This window comes from Borostomias antarcticus (genome assembly GCF_949987555.1).
Source record: "Borostomias antarcticus genome assembly, chromosome: 3".
NCBI classification, from domain to species: Eukaryota; Metazoa; Chordata; class Actinopteri; order Stomiiformes; family Stomiidae; genus Borostomias; species Borostomias antarcticus.
In genome coordinates, this window is record NC_140236.1 from 4,400,790 (window position 1) to 4,418,629 (window position 17,840).

Here is a 17,840-nt window from a genome sequence, read left to right on the forward strand (position 1 = left end):
TCCATTTTGTGTCATGTCGGGAGATTTCCCGCGATTGTGAAAAGTGATCTCAGTCAGAACGACAGCGAAGAATACAGGCCTATATATGCTGGTAGGCTACTCGGCATAAAACTGAGGTCTCCCCACAAAACTGTGTGCGCCTCACCCCCAAAAAAATCTGAGCCAGGAAAACCCCCGGTTATGGCCGACCATCTGGAAGCCTTACCTTGATGGTGACACTGCGGCCGGTGCTGTTGTCGTGCATGAAGACGCGCAGCATGTGGGGTATAAGCTGGGGCAGGTAGAGCTTGAACTCCCCCCCCAGGGCCACCACAATCTGCTCGATCAGAAGGATGATGGTGTTCTGCATGGGGTTGTTGGGCGTCCAGTACTCCTGTGAGGGTCATAGATTACAAGAACGTATGAGTTCCCAGTCGACTTACCAATTCAATAACGTTGCATTATCCTTTATGAATATGCCCCGAGACAGACATTACAGTCATATTCTGAAATGTGTTTTTCCGAAATATCGAATGGCCCGGTTTCACACGAGTCCAGGGTCCTTGCATGCAGACTTTTAAGAGGTTGGGTGGGGGGCAGCCAAGGTTCTAAACACTACCTCATCCTCCCCACTGCCCTATAGAAATGTGTGGGTCTGGGTAACTGGATCAAACAGTCTTCCCATAAATAAGAGGCAGATTTGACAGGAGGTATCACCACTATGTGACACAACAAATCCACGCGCCAGAGTGGAGAGGACAACAGATGTGGGGAAGGAGACAATTTCCTGAGAATTGAAATAGCCGCCACGTCATATCATAGAACGACCCTGGAGAAGGCTGTTTGGGCCGCTACGCTTGGGTTGCAACCCAGCTCTGTTTTTAACACGCACTCGCATCGTCTATTAGGGGCTGCACGATATCGGGAAAAAAATGACATTGCAACCATGTTTTTCTGCGATATTATATACCTCCGTTTGTGATCACTGCACCACACTGACTGACTACTGCACTGACTCGTTTGTAGTCCAGAGTCGAGTCCAGTCCTGTCCTGTCCCTGTCCCTGTCCTGTCCATTGTTGTATGTAAGCACCATGGGTCGGAAAAAAATCCTATGTATGTAAAGTACAAATGAAAAATGAATTCTGATTCTGGTATGAAAAAATACAGGAATTTTCACCAGTTGACTGAATGGTGAATAATGATTGTGATTGGTGGCGGTTTGCTGTGCATGCAGAGCCTGCATGTCACTCTCTAGCAACAAACTCTGTGTATCCAAGAACCCTTAAATCTGAGTGAATTGCTATATCAGACAGACCCCTCTTGTAGATTGGTCATGGAAAAAGAGAGTTTTCCTTTGGAATAGAGCTGTCAGAAGTTGTAGCATGACGTATTTGAGTTCATTTGCCTTACAGTACTTGACATCAAATAAATAAATAAATAAATTGAAAATTATGCTGAAACGACATATCGTGTGGCCCGGTTTTAAGAATTTCCCCATGAAATAGCCATCTGAATAAAGGCCCTTAAACTTTTTGCCAGAAGACTGCCTTGGACCTTCCTTCTTTTCTGGACTCGCTACCAGTTTGGAAAAAAGTGTCTGAGGTCTAGCCCAAAGCCACGGCAGATATTGCTGATAATGGGGAAGTCAATACAGCAATACGTCAGCCTTGCAATAGACCTCAGCTGTGAAAGCTCATGGAGGTGTTTTTGTCTGTGGGCGACGGTCCTCCCAACCCCGCTTTCCTGCTCGCGAGGCGACAGAGAGAGAGAGAGAGCCGTAAGCCACCGGGAACAGAGGAACGGGAGTCCTGAATGGTTATTCCAGCCCCTCATCTGGATGCGCGAGGTAGACCGTTACTAAATGAATGGGCCCTTTGTTTGACCAGCTATTTATTAACTCTGACTCAAGGTGCAGTGGCTCGGTTCCTTCTCCTTCCCTGAGAAGTTACGGCTGCCGATAAGTTCAAAATGTTTCGGAGAGGCGTGGACATTTGATATTTTGCTCCGTGCCATGTGAGTATGTGCTAGACAGCTTGTGTGCAGAACTATGGGATTTGCAGTCATAATTTACCCGGTCCACTTGACATGGGTGCACTTCTTCCAACGCAGGAGGTTTTCAAAAGAAGTTAGAGGAGAGTAGTTAACCAGAGCCATGCGCTGTTGTCTAAAGCACCACCAGTATAGCCACAATTTCTGATTAGAATCTGTAAACAACATTATATCCTCATCCAACCGATTTCAAAGAGTTTGCGAGTTGCGCTCAATCACTGCCCTTAACACATTCCGGCTAATGAGGAAAGCAGAGAAGAGAAATGCACACAATTAAGGAGTTGCAGCTGTTTCTGAGTCAGTGGGAAAAAAACAAGACAATAGGACCCATTGTTGAACTGAGCGACTCACCCTGATGAGGGTGAAGATGTCATCCATGTACGGGCGGATGTGGATCTTCACAAAGCACACAACCATCCCCATCTGCTGGAACAGAAACTGAAAGAGGGAGAGACGGGGTGAGAAAACAGGTGTAACCGAAACACTGATTGACTCTCGAGGGAGGGAATCTGCTAGAGGGGGGGGGGGGTCAACGCTTTCTTCACGGGCACCTCGCTTAGATTTCACGCCCTGAGACAAAGACCCTTGTTAAATTTGTCGAGTTGAAAACGGGGCCTCCAATAAATGTCAAGAGCTAGGAAGTCACCTTTATGACCCCATCCCCTTTTGAACTTAAAGTCGCACTGAAATGAAAGAAGCATTCTGTCCCATTTTGGTTCACATAATTGGTCATAGTGTTCACCTATTCAACGATGTATGCCAAAAAAAATTACAAAATTCTACTTTTTTTGTAATCTTATATCAAAGTATATAATTTCTTACTTCCTGGAAAACGGTAGGTCACGCGCAATGACGACAACAGGTACCTTAGATTTTAGGCCAATAATCTCACGACATCCACCCGTCAATCAACGCTATCCTTCTATCGAATCTGTCTAAAGTTCTTAAAACCCGTCCACTTGTCAATGTTCCAATCAAATTCCTCTAAACATATGTCCCACCCTCATAGCTTGTTTGCGTCGGAAATATGTCAAACTAGGGAAGTTGATCTCAAACGTCCGTTTCAGTGCGACTTTAACGAAATCTAGCATTTCTCAACCAATCTGCAAAGTTCAAAATAGAAGCCCCTCCCACCCAAAAAAACAAAACACAAACTTCATGTCAAAGCCATCAAACACAATGATTGATGACGCAAAGCGGCACGCCGGCGCTAGCTACCTCCCGGATGCTGGCGTCGCACACCCTGATGACGTTGAGGAACGTGGGCATGACCTGCGGCAGGAACTGCACGCACTTGAGGCCCAGCGACTTGAAGATGAAGGTGACGGCCTGGACCACCATGGTGTGGTGGTTGGACAGCGAGGGGTCGCGCAGGATGCGCATCAGCGTCACGATGGCCACCGCCGGGTAGAACTCGTCCAGCGGGAGGTTGCCCATGTTCACCAGCATCTCGCTGGTGCTGTAGTCCGCTGAGGGGGGGGAGTGGACGGGAGAGTGAGGAAGAGAGAAAAAGAAAGAGAGAGACTAAGATTTGTAGAGCCCCTATCACTAATACTAGGACTTCTTCCATCTCTGATTATTAACATTATATTACTAAACTTTTACAGCTGTTAAGATTTGTTTTGGTACTGTAAAATGGCAACACCTCCTGTCTTAAAGTTAAAAACCAGTTCTCTATTGAGAAAGCTATATATATATATATATCCTTTATTTCTACAGGGAAGAGGCTTAGGAATATATGGATATTCAAATTCGTTATGATGGTGAGTGTTATTCTCACATTCCTGAGGAGTGAGGGACCGACTGCCGACTAGATCATTTCACACTAGCGTCAACAGGCAATATGTCCTCATTGACATCGAAAAGAGACGTCCTCTGGTTCGATGACAAAGTGACTCCGAGGGCTCTGTCTGGTCACAGAAGCGCACGTGATGTTTGCGAGGCGGTCAGCTTGGCCGCTGCAGACGGGGGTCTGTGGTGTTTAATAGAAGAGGTGGGGAGACAGAGATGTCTGGTATTCACTGTTTCATTGGCCCAGCGTGGGGGTTCAGTTTCAATAGATACGCCAGTCATAGCAGCGCTCTTCCCCTCTCTCTCTCTCTCTCTCGTTCCTTCTCCCTTTATGCAGCAGAGTCAGACGACTGAGTTGAATCGTGTGGGCGTGCTTTCCAGCCAGTACACATACAGTATAGACTTGGACCCTTATGGCTTCCAGACCTGTGTTGTTTAGGTGATGGTGGTATCATACTCATGGTTCCTCTCGGGTAGAAGGCGAACGGTTGAATCAAAACAATGAAAAACTCTGCTTGCTGGACAACGTCATGAATCCTCACAACGGTCAAAGCCGCTGACCTGGATGCATCAACCAAAGGGTGGCATGCATCAGTCAGCCTGGATCAGCCTGCCAAGGACTTCCCACTGGAACAGAGAGCCCAGCTGTAGCTTCAGACCGTTAACGCTCCAGAAGTTGATCCCTGACAGAAACCATATCCTCCACTGGAGAGATAGCCTACATTCCAGTCTCAGGCCGTTTTGTAGGCTAACTGCTAAGACTATTATCATAAAGCTAAATGTCACATTCGCAAGTCATCGGTAGTGGATAACAGATCGCTACACCTTATTCCACCTTTTTCCATACGCTTCCGTAGTGATCAGTTAACCGATTCACGGGACACTAACAAAACAAGTTGAATTATTCAAAAGTTGAGACATAACTCAAAAAATGAGAAATTATCCCAAAATGTTTAGTTGGGACGCTTAGCTTTTTCGTTCTGTCGTTTGTCAAAACTTATCTCTGGCCCAATCGCTAGCACAGAAGGTGGTGTGGAAGTTTGGTATTATCAGATGCGTAGCCTTGTGTGAACAATTATATAATATGACATTGATACTGTATGGCAGGTATGAATTTCTCGGGGGCCCAGTCTAAAACACAGGATCCAGTCCTTACCTGCGTTCATGACAAAGATGAGTGATTTATGACTACAACAATATACAAACAAAATATACACCGAAAATGAATTAAATGTTCATTCACAATCAATATCCAATAATATCCATTTGACAGTGCATTCCTGTGGCCTTAATGACATAATGGGTCAAATATTGGCTGTTAGGTCATATATCCCATACTACATAAACATGAAAAGTATAACCCTAACCCTTACTGTAAGTCTCATTTTCCTAGTCTGTCGCCTGGAGGGCTGCGGGCTTTATGTGGGTCACTTTTGATCAGATATCCCTTCTCTGACAGGTTTTAAAACGCTTAGCGCGATCACTCCGTCTGCTCCGGACTCAGATCACCTCTTGGATTTTGTTGGTTCGGGATCACATAGAAGTGAGCAGACACTCTTAGGACACTGGGGCTCCAACAGGCTGTAAACCCAAACCACTACTTCTGTTGACTTTGTTAAATCTCTTCAGAAGTCAAATTACAGTAAGGATAATGGACACATCTTGCCCTACTTGTATGGTTCTCTGCCGTTTTTGCACATGAATGCAGCTACTTGTTGCCCCAAGGAGTTGTTAGACTTCTGGTTTTTAAGTGGCAGCCAAGTTCAACACTTTGGGTAATTGAAAAGGTAAATATGTAATTTTTCCTGTAGTGTAATAGTAACAGGGCTGACACACGCCACCAATATACGCAGTGTGAATGTATTCTGCGTTAGTGTATGTATACTCACTCCAAGGTTTTTCTACTGTTCATGACCTAGTCAGCTCTGGAGAAGTGTAGCCATCTGTCTATGTGTGTGTGTGTGTATGTGTGTGTGTGTGTATGTACTGTATGTATGTATGTGTGCCAGCAAGGCTCACCAGAGTCCTGGCTTGACTTAGACTCAGACAGGCTGACGGCGGAGGCGTCTCGTGATTGGTCGATCATGCCAATGTTGACTTTGTGCTTGTAGGGGTCCAGAGCTCCCAGCAAGCCTAGCACACGGATGGCCTAGGGGACAGTGCGATTGGCAAATTAGGGTAGATTCACACATTCAGAACATGCCACATAGAACTAGAACTATGAGCCGATATGTGCCTGGGGTGCACAATTAAGGCAGACTTTACCACTTACATGAGGTTTAGGAAAAGTCTATTTCACATGATAACCTATGGTTATAGTCTCCGGGTCAGCATTAATAGACCTGTATCTGTTTTGTTGCTGTCGACAGTTTGTTTTGGCAGCATACCGAGACATTTTGTGCTTGCAGCATATTATAGCTGACCCTTAACTGAGTCTAACCATTACGACAGCGGAAAAGTAAGAACTGAGCCAAAATGGCGGCACCTCTCTCCTGATCCCCTGGTTCTGCTCAGTCTTGAGGAAGTTCAGCAGCACCTCCAGGAGAGAGGGGTATTTGCGGTAGGGGTCCACCACATATCCTGTGCTGGCGACCTGCTGGCCCAGAGTCCACAGCGCCACCTGGTGGGAGAGAACCGCAAAGGCACTGTCAATGAAACCAAACATGATTTTCACTACAAAATTGCTTGGCAAAAAACGGAAAAAAGGATTGAGTGGGCGCACACCTGTCTCTTAGCCAATGAGGAAGAGTCCTGCAGCATGTCCATGATGATAGGGAACAGCTCATCCATCCACTTCCTCATCTCCAGTCCGCTCACCTGGAGGAAGGGTTAATGACAGTCATCAAATAACACATTCCTCTTGGTACAAATAGACCCTTACTTGTCTGCATTTTCTTAAGACATTTGACTTATCGATCTAATTAATTTTCTCTTATCCATCCTTGTTTCTCCCACACTGATATTCAGGAACTCGAACATGAAGACTTACAACGTATACTCCCTTTACCTTACTACTACCTCTTGTCTTCTGTGGGTCTTTCAGGGTTGAGCCTGACTCTACCTGGCCTTGCACTCCCTCAGCACAAACTGTCATGTCTACTCTGGCGTCTCCCGCGCTTCCTCTGCGTTGCAAGTCCAGCTTTCCCCTAACCGTGCCTTCCTCTCGTCTGTCTGGGCTCCACCAGTTCCCCTTGGCAGGGGCAGGGGGACAGTGAGAGTACTGCATCAAACAACGGAAAATATTATTCGTATTCCGTGGGAGAGGTTAGGTTTTTCTGACATCAGGCGCGTAGGGATATTGTGCAGAGGCAGACGGAACAAACAGGACCGGGCTGCGTTTCGTCGGCGGTTACTGGACGCTAATAGAGGGGCTCCGGCTGGTCTTACCTGAGCCAGCTCTCCGATGGTGGCCAGGACACTGATGACCACCCCGGGGTTGGGGTCTGGGTCTTTCAGCTTCAGGATGAGAGCCTGGGGATGGACAGGTAAGGAGGAGGCGGAGTCAAGTTAGTCATTAAATGTAAGTAAGTAAGTAAGTAAGTAAATAAATAAATAAATAAATAAATAAATAAATAAATAAATAAATAAATATTAAAAAATTAAAAAATTAAAAGAATAAACATAAAAAGAATAATAATAATACATTGAAACACCAATTTAACACAACACAACCAGACGCATCTGTAGCGTTTCTAGAGCAGTAATCATGGGCGCGGTCCTGATCCTAGCACCTTTAGGATGGGCTCCATGTACGGTCGTATGAGGCGCGGGGCGTTGGACACCAGGTGACCCAGCATGCGGGCGCTCTGCTCCTTGTTCCTCCCCACGCCGCTGTGCTCCAGCTCGGTCAGGATCTGCAGGAGTAGTACACCAAAACAACATCAACAAACGCATAACAAACTGTAGCATACACACAACAAAACAACAATAAACATAACCTAGGCCGCCCCCTACTGGCGGGCTGTTGAAATGGCAGGCGGACGGAGGGGCGGAGTCCCACCTGGATGAGCATCTTGCGCAGGAAGGGCATGACGAAGGCAGGGTTCATGCTGCTCAGGCGACCGATGGTGCAGATGGCGAGCTCCCGGATCTCGAACACCTCGTCGTTCAGCGCCACGAACAGCGCCTGGAGGTTCTCGGCCTGCGCCAGATGCGCGTCGAAGCGCTCGTCCAGAGAGGCCAGCACGCAGTAGCGGATATCGGGGTCTGGGGGGAGAAGAAGAGGGCGGCCTGTCGATGATCTGGTCGTCTGAGGCACGTCATCCGCGGTTTAGTTTGCGCTCGTAATTTGCGCGGGAATATTCCCGGCGCAACAACAAAAAATCTCCGCCTCGCAGTTTGTGCGACTCCCGAAACGTCCTCGATTCACATAATCTGGCTTTGCTGCGGCGTTCGATCGAAGACGTTTGCCGTTGCACGCCACCACCCCCCCCACCCCCCCGCCAGCGACCCCCCCTCCCTCGGTTACCTGGGTCGGTGATGCCGACCACCAGCAGCTTGCTGAGGACGTCGGCCACCACCTGCACGGCCGTCTGGCTGACCACGTGGCCGTGGCCGCTGATCAGGTGGATGGAGGGCGTGAGCAGGCGCGAGCAGGTGCGCGCAGCCTCCATGCGGATCTCCTTGTGCTCGCTGTTCAGGAAGTGGTCGGCGCAGTGGCGGACGAACTGGGTCAGGGAGTGGCCTGTCGGCGGGATGGGACGAGGGAGGGGGGGGGGGGGGGGGGGAGTGAGAGGGCGTGGCTAAGTTCCTCCGCTGACAAAAACATGCGATTACGAGAGCACGGCTCCGCGCCCGCCGCTGTTTACGCCTCTCACCTTCGAACTCGAAGCTGCCCAGGGTCCTGAGCGCCAGGGTGATGCTGCCCACGTCGCTGGCCTCGGGGATGTTGGTGAGGCTGGGGGAAGCCAGCTGCTGGGCCAGGCCCTTGGGCATGCCTGGGTGGCGCAGGGGCCGGTGCATCAGGACCAGGGACAGCATCTTCAGCAGCCCGTCCTGGATGTCCTTCTTCAGCTGAGGGATCTGCCGGCTCAGGTCGTACAGCACCGCCGTCAGGGCCGGACTGTAGAGAGAGACGGCGCCGTTGGTCTCTCTCTGTCTCTCTCACTCACACACTCTCACTCACACACACTCTCACTCACACACACTCTCACTCACACACACTCTCACTCACACACACTCTCACTCACACACACTCTCACTCACACACACTCTCACGCACACACTTTCACACACACTCTCACACACACACTCGGACACACTCACACACACTCTCACACACACTCTCACACACACTCTCACACACACACTCTCACACTCACACTCTCACACTCACACACACACAAAAGGACGCGTACAAATGCTCTCCGTTGACCCTACCTGAGTCCGACAGCCAGCATTGGCTCCAGCAGCTCCTTGATGTCCTGCTGGATACTGGGGCCCATGGCCCTGGACAGCATGCTGATACAGGTGAACACTGTGGCGTCCACCTGCATGGTCTTCTGTCTCCTACGGAGAGATGGAGTAGGAACAGGAAATAGGATGGAATAGGAAAAATACACAAGCACAACACTGGTCACAAACAGTGGCGTATTTAGGCATGGGGGGGTGGGGGACAGCGGCAAGTAGAGCAGAAAAAACACTCCGCGAAATAACAACCCCCCCCCCCACCCCCCGTCAACAAATTGCATGTAAATCCGAATTGCCTGTCAGAACACCCCCCCCCCCTCCCCCGCTCGACAACTGTCAACAGTCTATCATTCACAATCGGAAAGCCCGTTCATTTCACGTTTACAAAACGAAACAAAGTGTTCCACCGCGTCGGCTCGGGGCCGGCGGGGGGGGGGGGGGGGGGGGGGCGCCGTGGCGGGGGGTTTGCCCAGGGTGGCATATAAGCTAGAAACGCCACTGGTCCAAAACCATTCATTTGCACCCCAAAGACTATTCTCAGGGAGCAGCTGTGCATTGACTCCGTTAAGGAGTCCAGCTCGGGAGGCGGGGGGGGGGCGAGCGTTAACGGCAACGGATTTTTACTTGTGTGCGAAGTCCTTGGGGGGCAGGGCGGCCTTGATGATCTCCAGGATCTTGGTGAGGTAGGGCTGGATCTCCGACCTCACGGCCACCACCAGCAGACCCAGGGCCTGGAAGGCGGACGTCCGCTCCTTCTCCTTCTTCAGACAGGCCAGCAGGTAGCCCATGGTGTCGGACAGGTACTGGTCTGGAGGGGGTTGGGGGTGGGGAGGAGAGAGCCGAGAGGAAAAGGAATGAAGAGAGGGATGTTAGACAAATCCAGAGTGACGTTGAGGAGCAGAGCGGGCGAGAAGGTTGGGTCCAGACCTGTGAAGGTGTGGGGCTGGAAGGCTGCGAGTCTGGGCAGCAGGTTGAGGATGGTCATCTGGATCTGAGGGTTCTTACTGGTCCGGTACTTCAGCGTCCAGCGGCACACCTGAGGGACACAGGTCAGCGGAACCGGTCACCACGGCCCGAGTGACCAGAAACCTCTACAGCAGCCGAAAGGGTCAAGCATTGGACACAAATAGCGTTTTAAGAGAAGCTCCTAGTCCTACACAACGCAGTGTTGGCAGCTTGGTGACTTTGTCGCTATATCTGCCGATGTTCCAGACCCCCTTGGCGACTAAATTAGTCAAAAGCGACTAGCAACAAATCTAGCGAGTTTTTCTGGTCATTTGGGGAATGATTGTGTTGACAAAGATCTGCAAAAGCATCCAACATATCCCGTTCCTCGGTTCACGTTACAACCGAGCTCACGAGAGCCGAGTTCTACAGCGAGGGCTGCCGTCTCCTCCTCAACACTCACACAGCGCTAAGCGACCAGACTGACTAGACTGCAGCCCCGCAGCAAATATGTAAACAGTTTGTAGGTCTATATTCAATAGGCCACTGCATATGTGTAAAAAAGAAAAGCTAAAAAAAATCTAACGTTATAGTTAAATGGTTACAAGAAAATATGTTCGGAAATATGTAAATAGTTCGTTTGTTAACTACCTGGCCAGCCTTCTCTATTCATTTTGCCTCTTTCAGAATTGCATACTATGATAATTAGTTGATTATGTCATCCAGCTACTTTTGGGAGAGCCAACAGACACTTAACCCTTACAGAGGAGTCGGCAACGCTGCCACAACGCCTGTCGCTCGACAATTTCCCCCCGACAAAAGCGAAAACGACCGCCCGCCCACCTGGTCGAAGCGCTCCTCCATCAGCTCGCGGCAGTAGCGGCTCTCCACTAGCGAGCTCTTGGCCGGCGCGGGCGTGGCCCCGAAGCTGAGGAAGCCCTGCGGCGTGCTGTATCCCAGCAGGCCCAGCAGCGCGTTGGACTGCTGCGGCTGAACCGACTGGAAGCTGGTGAACGGCGTGATGTGGCGCGGCTTGGTGCCGAAGCCCATCAGCTCCTTGCAGTACTTGTCGTGGACCAGCTGCTGCTGGGTGATCTCCTCCATCTCCTCCCGCATGCGCTGTGGTGGGGGGAGGGAGGGAGAGAGAGAGAGAGAGAGGAGGGAGAGAGGAGGGGGAGAGAGAGGAGGGAGAGAGAGAGAGAGAGAGGGAGGGAGAGGAGAGAGAGAGAGAGGAGAGGAACAGAGAGGAGAGAGAGAGAGGGGAGAGGGAGGGAGAGAGAGAGAGAGAGACAGAGAGGGAGAGGGAGAGGGAGAGAGAGAGAGAGAGAGAGAGAGAGAGAGAGAGAGAGGGAGAGGGAGAGGGAGGGAGGGAGAGAGAGAGGGAGAGACGTCGGGAGGACGTTCAGAAAAGGTCGGCGCAGAAGGTCAGGAGACGACGGAGGGTTAATAGAGAGAGATACTGCCCGGTGTTAGAAATGACAAAGAAATTACATCCTTTTTTAGGATGTGTAAACCGGTGATAGTTTATGATGCATGTCCAGGGGGGGGGCTCACCTCTCCTTCCATGCTGCTGATGCGAACCAGCTCGTTAAGAATGAGGAGCGCCCCATGGACGCGGTCATCCCGGTTCATGCCCTTCTCCTTGGCCAAAGTCTCGTCAAACCCTTTCTCTGCCTCCTCAAAGGTTTGCTATGAAAGAGGATGCAAAAGATGAATAATAAACTTTTTTTGGGTGTGTGTGTGTGTGTGTGTGGGGGGGGGGGTATCAAACAATCATCCTACAGAAATCAAAATAGACTTTCCGTCACAATGGAGTCCCGTACTTTGTACCACAGGGGTTTCAGCATCTCCTTGGTCTCCCGCTGTGTGGTGAGGATGAGAGAGGCCCGGAGTGCGGACACGGCTCCTTCGCGGATGGCCTGCTTGGGGTCCCACACCGCGAACAAGATGTTGTCGAAGAATGGCTGCACTTGTTGGAAGAAAAAGGTGGGCGCGCTGACAGCCAATTCCCTCAGGACCAGAACCTGCAAGGCAAAGATGGAAAAAAAAAGAGATTATTTTCAACTCAAGATTCACAATCCATTATGCCGTTTTTTCCGTTCCAATGAGACATGTAAACAAAAGCTGAGCGCGGCTGAAGAGCTGCCGTCGCCAGCACCAAGTTCCCTTCTCATCAAAACAAAGCAACAGACCGCAGTAAACCCATCTGCAATCACCTCCCACAGCACCAACACAACAAACCCAAAGCGCCTCCAGCATTGACAAAACAAACACACCTGGTTTCACTGGCTACTGGCCGTGACCACCTGACCACTTACCGCAGCGTGCCGCCTGCCCTCGTTCCGGTCTGCTCCTAGCCACTCCAGCGCCCTCTTCACCTCAAACTCCACATATTCCGCCGTGAAGGTGTCCCCTGCCATGGACAGGTGGCCCATAGCTTTGGAGGCCATCTCCATGACAACAGGGTCACTTGAGGGCAGCAGGTTGCGCAGGTAGTTGGCAAAGCGACTGATTCTGGTGGCATTGCCCCCCTCTACTCCGATCAGACTCACTGGAAGAAATGAATGAATGAATTGTGAATGGTGGAATTGGTCACTCAAGTTTCAGAGTTAAAACAACGTCATAAAAGCCATGTAAACAACCTGCTACTATGTGCTAGGGTTCGGTGTCACACTCACCTATAGCAAGAATCCCTCCTTTCTTCTCATTCACATCAGAGCTTGACACAAGCTCAAAGATGTGGTGATTGAGTTCATCATAGAACGTGGTGGCCTCATCTTGGCTCAACTTCAGGAGAACAGAAAAAACACAGTCAAGCACAAAACAAAGTATGCTTCAATGCACTTTATCATAAATATATGAAGGCTTATAGAGCCCTGGTTGGAAGGGGTCGGTTGTTACACATCAGCAGAGTGATAGAAATGTACTGAATACAGATGGAGCTTAATTTTAGTGGCAACAGCACAAACGGTTCAGCTCACCTCTCTGAGCTCCGTGGTCACATAGTGTTGCAGATCTTTGGCCGATTTTGCTCTTGTGTCCTCATTCCGACTCTTTAGCCCACTGACAAACTGTTGCAGCACAGTGGCTGTGCCCGACATGATCACCATTGGGATGGCCGGACCTGGAATCACAGGTCAGAATGTATTACAATCAGGCCTCTGCAGAGAGATGGAAACCTGCCACTAACGTCCTTGCTACACAAAACTACAATTAGCTAGGATTGACTATCTACGACTATCTAAGATCTACTATCTTACTAGATGACACTGACAGGCTCGAATGTATTGTAGCTATCTAACCTAGCCAAGTTAGCTATACTGGCTAGCAATGTGCTAAAGTAAGCTGACAGTAAATTAAAACCACTCCATTAAGATTTGCGACCAGCTAGCAAGGGACCCAACGTTACTATGAGCATAAGGACAACACCGTAGCTATCTAATATAAACAAATAAATAGCAAATTGCGAGCTGTCACGACGGCTAACGTTGGCTCAACCTGGGTGCCCTACTAGCTATGCTAGGCTAGCTATCTATCTAACGTTACACTCAAGTGAAACGAACGTTTAACAGCTAACGTGCAGCCTTTGCTATGAAGCAGACAATTCAAATATCGTTCTTACTTATCAATTTGATCTCTTAGCGATGAAATAGAGCCTTAATCCCGCAGAAGTCAACTCATCGCTTTGCCTTGTTTTGATCTGTTGTGTTGAGCAAGGTTGGTAGCATGGATGTGTTGGGTTGGTAGCCTAGCTAGCAGTGGTCTACAGCATCATCTCGCGATGCGCAGCCAGTGAAGCGCACGGAGACGAGAACTCGCGGGATCAGGGTGGTACGATGGTGGGGGCCATGGACAGGGTTGGGGCCATAGACAGGGTTGGGGCCATAGACATGGTTGGGGTCATAGACATGGTGGGGGCCATAGACAGGGTTGGGGCCATAGACAGGGTTGGGGCCATAGACAGGGTTGGGGCCATAGACAGGGTTGGGGCCATAGACAGGGTGGGGGCCATAGACAGGGTGGGGGCCATAGACAGGGTTGGGGCCATAGACAGGGTTGGGGCCATAGACATGGTTGGGGCTATAGACATGGTTGGGGCCATAGACATGGTTGGGGCCATAGACAGGGTTGGGGTCATAGACAGGGTTGGGGCCATAGACATGGTTGGGGCTACAGACGGGCAAATGTGATGTGTTAACACCTGTATGGTACAGTTATAGTTTGCACATTTTGTTGTGGGTTATTTTTCCCAGAGAACCCGTAGTCACCCATCCACTCGTCAGCGGCATGTCATTCAATTCAAGATAGATCCGTTTATTCATCATGCTACATGGTTTATACATACTGTACTAGGAATTTGACTATGGTAATGGCATAGCTAGCACAGGGTGCAGGATAGGACAGGACAGTGCAAATGCATTACAAAATACAGTACAAATACAAAATACAATACAACCAATAAAATAAAGGAACAAAGAATGTGTGTTTAGAAATACAGGTGCAAATTACTAAATATAGGCCTATACAGAATATAGAGTGTGGTAAGTGTCCAGAGTGTGGTGTGATAGATGAGCGATGTTCAATGTGTGTGCCGTTAAGATATGAGCAACAATCAGAGGTCAAAGTGCAAGTGGTGCAAAGGGTAAAGAGTCCATTGGGTTGTGGTGGGGCACAAGCCTTGTGAATGAGTCTGGTGGGAGTGGGAAGGGAGCTGTTTTTGTGGCACGTGGACGCAATGGTGTCTCCTGCCAGAGGGGAGTGGTTCAAAGAGACTATAGTGGCTGTCCTGTGAGCCAGCTATATTGGTGCATGACAGTAACACAGGTGCCATCGCATCAGCAATGTGCAATAAACAACTGTCCAGACTTTACCTTGCCGTTTGTCCATTGATGTGTACAGTCTTGCATCCAGGTAAACATATGGTAGTTAGGTAGCCTAAAACTGCTACACTATCTACTAAGCCATGGTCATGGTCAAAAACTGTTTGGTTCCCCCTGCATGCACACCTGTTCCAATTATCTCAGTGCTTAAACGCAATCCCCTTTCAGTGCAACTGCCCCCTGCTGTCCCAAAAGTGCATTACACATCTAATAATAATACCACACAACATGGATAAATAATAACACCCAACATGACGCACTTGATTATTGAAGGCAAACCTGGGTCACTCTGTCAGGGGCTCCAATGCTGGTTTGTCCCCAGCGCGCAATTCACTCTACGGTTGGTCAGTTGAGTCATCACCTAGCAGGACGTAGGCTATATGAGTGGCACACCACAGGCTCTAAGGCCACAGAAACTGATATGAACACCACAGTCAAATTGTTTTATTCATCAAATGCACAGTATAACACAAGGTCGGTCAGTCTGAATAATGAAATTCTTTAAAAAAAAAATATATATATATATAAAAATATATATATAAAAAAAGTTATACATCATATCACACAAGCATCATAAGCCATTTCTCTAAATGTGGCTTAAAATTGGTGCAGTGTACAGTAGGCCTACTACAGTGTGAGGATATGAGTGTGTTTGTGTGTGTGTGTTTTCTCAGCCACACATTAAATGAACGCAGCGTTGGGAGCTATGCTATGCATATGCGCATGTCTACCCACGCGTGTCCTCGCCAACACGATATGAAAACCACACACATGATCAAGGCGTGCCGGTGTGGAAGGTGACCTGTGTGGTGACCTAGGTCTGACAGAAGGGGGAGGAGCCGAGGCCAGGAGGAGCAGCCCAGGGGGAGAGGAGAGTGCATTGGTGGCCATAGTTGTAGGCCTATTTGACATAACTGCATGCTTGCCTTTGTAATAGACCACACCAACCACCAGGGGGAGACATTGCTAAAGAAAACCCTTTGACACGTCAGACTACACAGAGAGGTCACGGGCATTTATATTGTACCCAGGAATCATATTCATGTGTTGTTGTTTTTTTGCTTTTTTATTGTTATTAATGTAGGCTAATCTGAGGATGACATCAACAGATAATTGATTAGATACTGCAATTAAGCCTCATAACTGTCTTGAGGAAATTAGCTGGCTTTATCATTTCTAAATGTAATGAACTACGTCAGAACAATCCTCATCACCATTATCATTACCCTTTTCCTCATTATATCGCGTCAATTGTGCCCTTCTCTGAGAGTTGAGAAACACATTTTGTGACTAACAACATGAATCCCAGCGGTGGACCGAGTGACACACAGGGATAACCAGGCTCACATGAAAAGAGTACAACCTTGTTTGTATGTGAGGAATTAGGTTGGCCTGCTAAACGAATTACTTTCATAATGGCACCATAGCTCAGCAGAGGGGAGGGTCTGGAGAACCACACTCACAAGATGAGTAATACTACAAGTGTTCATCTTGTCTGGCTCCCCAGACTAATGTCAAAGCTTGAGTCGGTTATTGTAGTCTTTTGGCACATAATCAACCCACTGTTGAAGCATAGCTGTCCTAGAAGAACCTCAAACTCTCCAAGGGAAAGGGCACAGAGTGGATGAATTATAGCGGTGGATGGATGGCAATTACTGTATATCAACTGGACATATCCATTGGACAATATCTACGGTATATTAATTAACCCTCATGATTAATGTGTGAGTTGAGTAGAAGTTCTATAACGACACAAGATGAAATGGAGGAGGACGATTTATTAAAAGGAGATATGCATAAATCAGTGAGCCTTGCTCTAGGTGGACACTCCCTCCTGTACGCATCTTGGAGACATTAGAGAAAGTGATGGGCTATGTTTGTTTTTTACGTGGTTTTATCACTCGTTAGTTATTATTTATCACTTTATCACACTTATTCACTAACTGGTGAACTATGCATTGACAATTCATAATAATAGCGTAACTGTGTGCTAATAAACAAATCATTCACACACAACCCAATACCAATTCAAATAAACATGATCTCATAAGTATTTGGTCAACGCCTTGTTCAAGCCTGTAGTTGCCAGCAGAGATCATACTGTAGTGAGAGCCTGTTCATTCCTTCCATCGTCTTTGGCCCAATCCCAATACTCCCCCTTGGCCCTAGCCCTAATTTGTCGGTTCAGTGGTCCCCCTCCACCACTTCAGCTCCTCAGTTGGGAATGGATTCAGACATGAGGGTCTTTAGCTAGTGTGTGTGTGTGTGTGTGTGTGTGTGTGTGTGTGTGTGTGTGTGTGTGTCTGTGTGTCTGTGTTTGCGTGTGCATGCATGCAATATGACTGCATGCTCATATAGATATTGGTGTTTTATATATATATATATATATATATATATATATATATATATATACTGTATTGTGTGTATGTGTACACATTAGGGGTGTAACAATATATCGTGCAACAATATATCGCGATACAGAAATGTCACAATACGTATCATCAAGGTGAAAACAATATTGTGATATCCATGATATTACAACAGTTAAGCTCTAAATTCACAAAGTGTAGTGGAGTAGAAATGTGGAGAAATGCACTAAGGGTGTGAACAGCAGCGCTACTGCAACGCTTCACACCTGCCCTTAGTGTATCGTATCGTATTGTTATCGTCAACCCAATATCGTGTATCGTATCGTGAGATTAGTGTATCGTTACACCCCTAGTACACATGTATGTGTGTGTTTGTGTGAGACTGTGTGTGTGTGTGTGTGTACGTGTGTTTGTGTG

At 48.3% G+C, this 17,840-nt stretch overlaps 1 protein-coding gene across 2 annotated transcripts in view; it reads right to left on the minus strand.

The window, feature by feature from the left end:
- Nucleotides 1–13,898, minus strand: part of mtor (mechanistic target of rapamycin kinase) — a 78,083-nt gene extending 64,185 nt beyond the window's left edge. For both annotated transcript variants that reach the window (XM_084435884.1, XM_084435883.1), the window contains exons 1-21: nt 13,797–13,898; nt 13,156–13,298; nt 12,853–12,961; nt 12,493–12,725; nt 11,998–12,198; nt 11,729–11,863; nt 11,018–11,293; nt 10,157–10,265; nt 9,854–10,037; nt 9,200–9,328; nt 8,638–8,882; nt 8,289–8,504; nt 7,821–8,026; nt 7,552–7,674; nt 7,208–7,291; nt 6,545–6,637; nt 6,306–6,440; nt 5,840–5,969; nt 3,248–3,498; nt 2,381–2,467; nt 206–373 (exon numbers count right to left, since the gene is read on the minus strand). In XM_084435884.1, the coding sequence (XP_084292010.1) occupies nt 206–373; nt 2,381–2,467; nt 3,248–3,498; nt 5,840–5,969; nt 6,306–6,440; nt 6,545–6,637; nt 7,208–7,291; nt 7,552–7,674; nt 7,821–8,026; nt 8,289–8,504; nt 8,638–8,882; nt 9,200–9,328; nt 9,854–10,037; nt 10,157–10,265; nt 11,018–11,293; nt 11,729–11,863; nt 11,998–12,198; nt 12,493–12,725; nt 12,853–12,961; nt 13,156–13,284 (3,243 nt within the window). In that variant the 5' untranslated portion in view covers nt 13,285–13,298; nt 13,797–13,898. The remainder of the gene's footprint in view (nt 1–205; nt 374–2,380; nt 2,468–3,247; nt 3,499–5,839; nt 5,970–6,305; nt 6,441–6,544; nt 6,638–7,207; nt 7,292–7,551; nt 7,675–7,820; nt 8,027–8,288; nt 8,505–8,637; nt 8,883–9,199; nt 9,329–9,853; nt 10,038–10,156; nt 10,266–11,017; nt 11,294–11,728; nt 11,864–11,997; nt 12,199–12,492; nt 12,726–12,852; nt 12,962–13,155; nt 13,299–13,796) is intronic.
- Nucleotides 13,899–17,840: the final 3,942 nt, after the last annotated feature.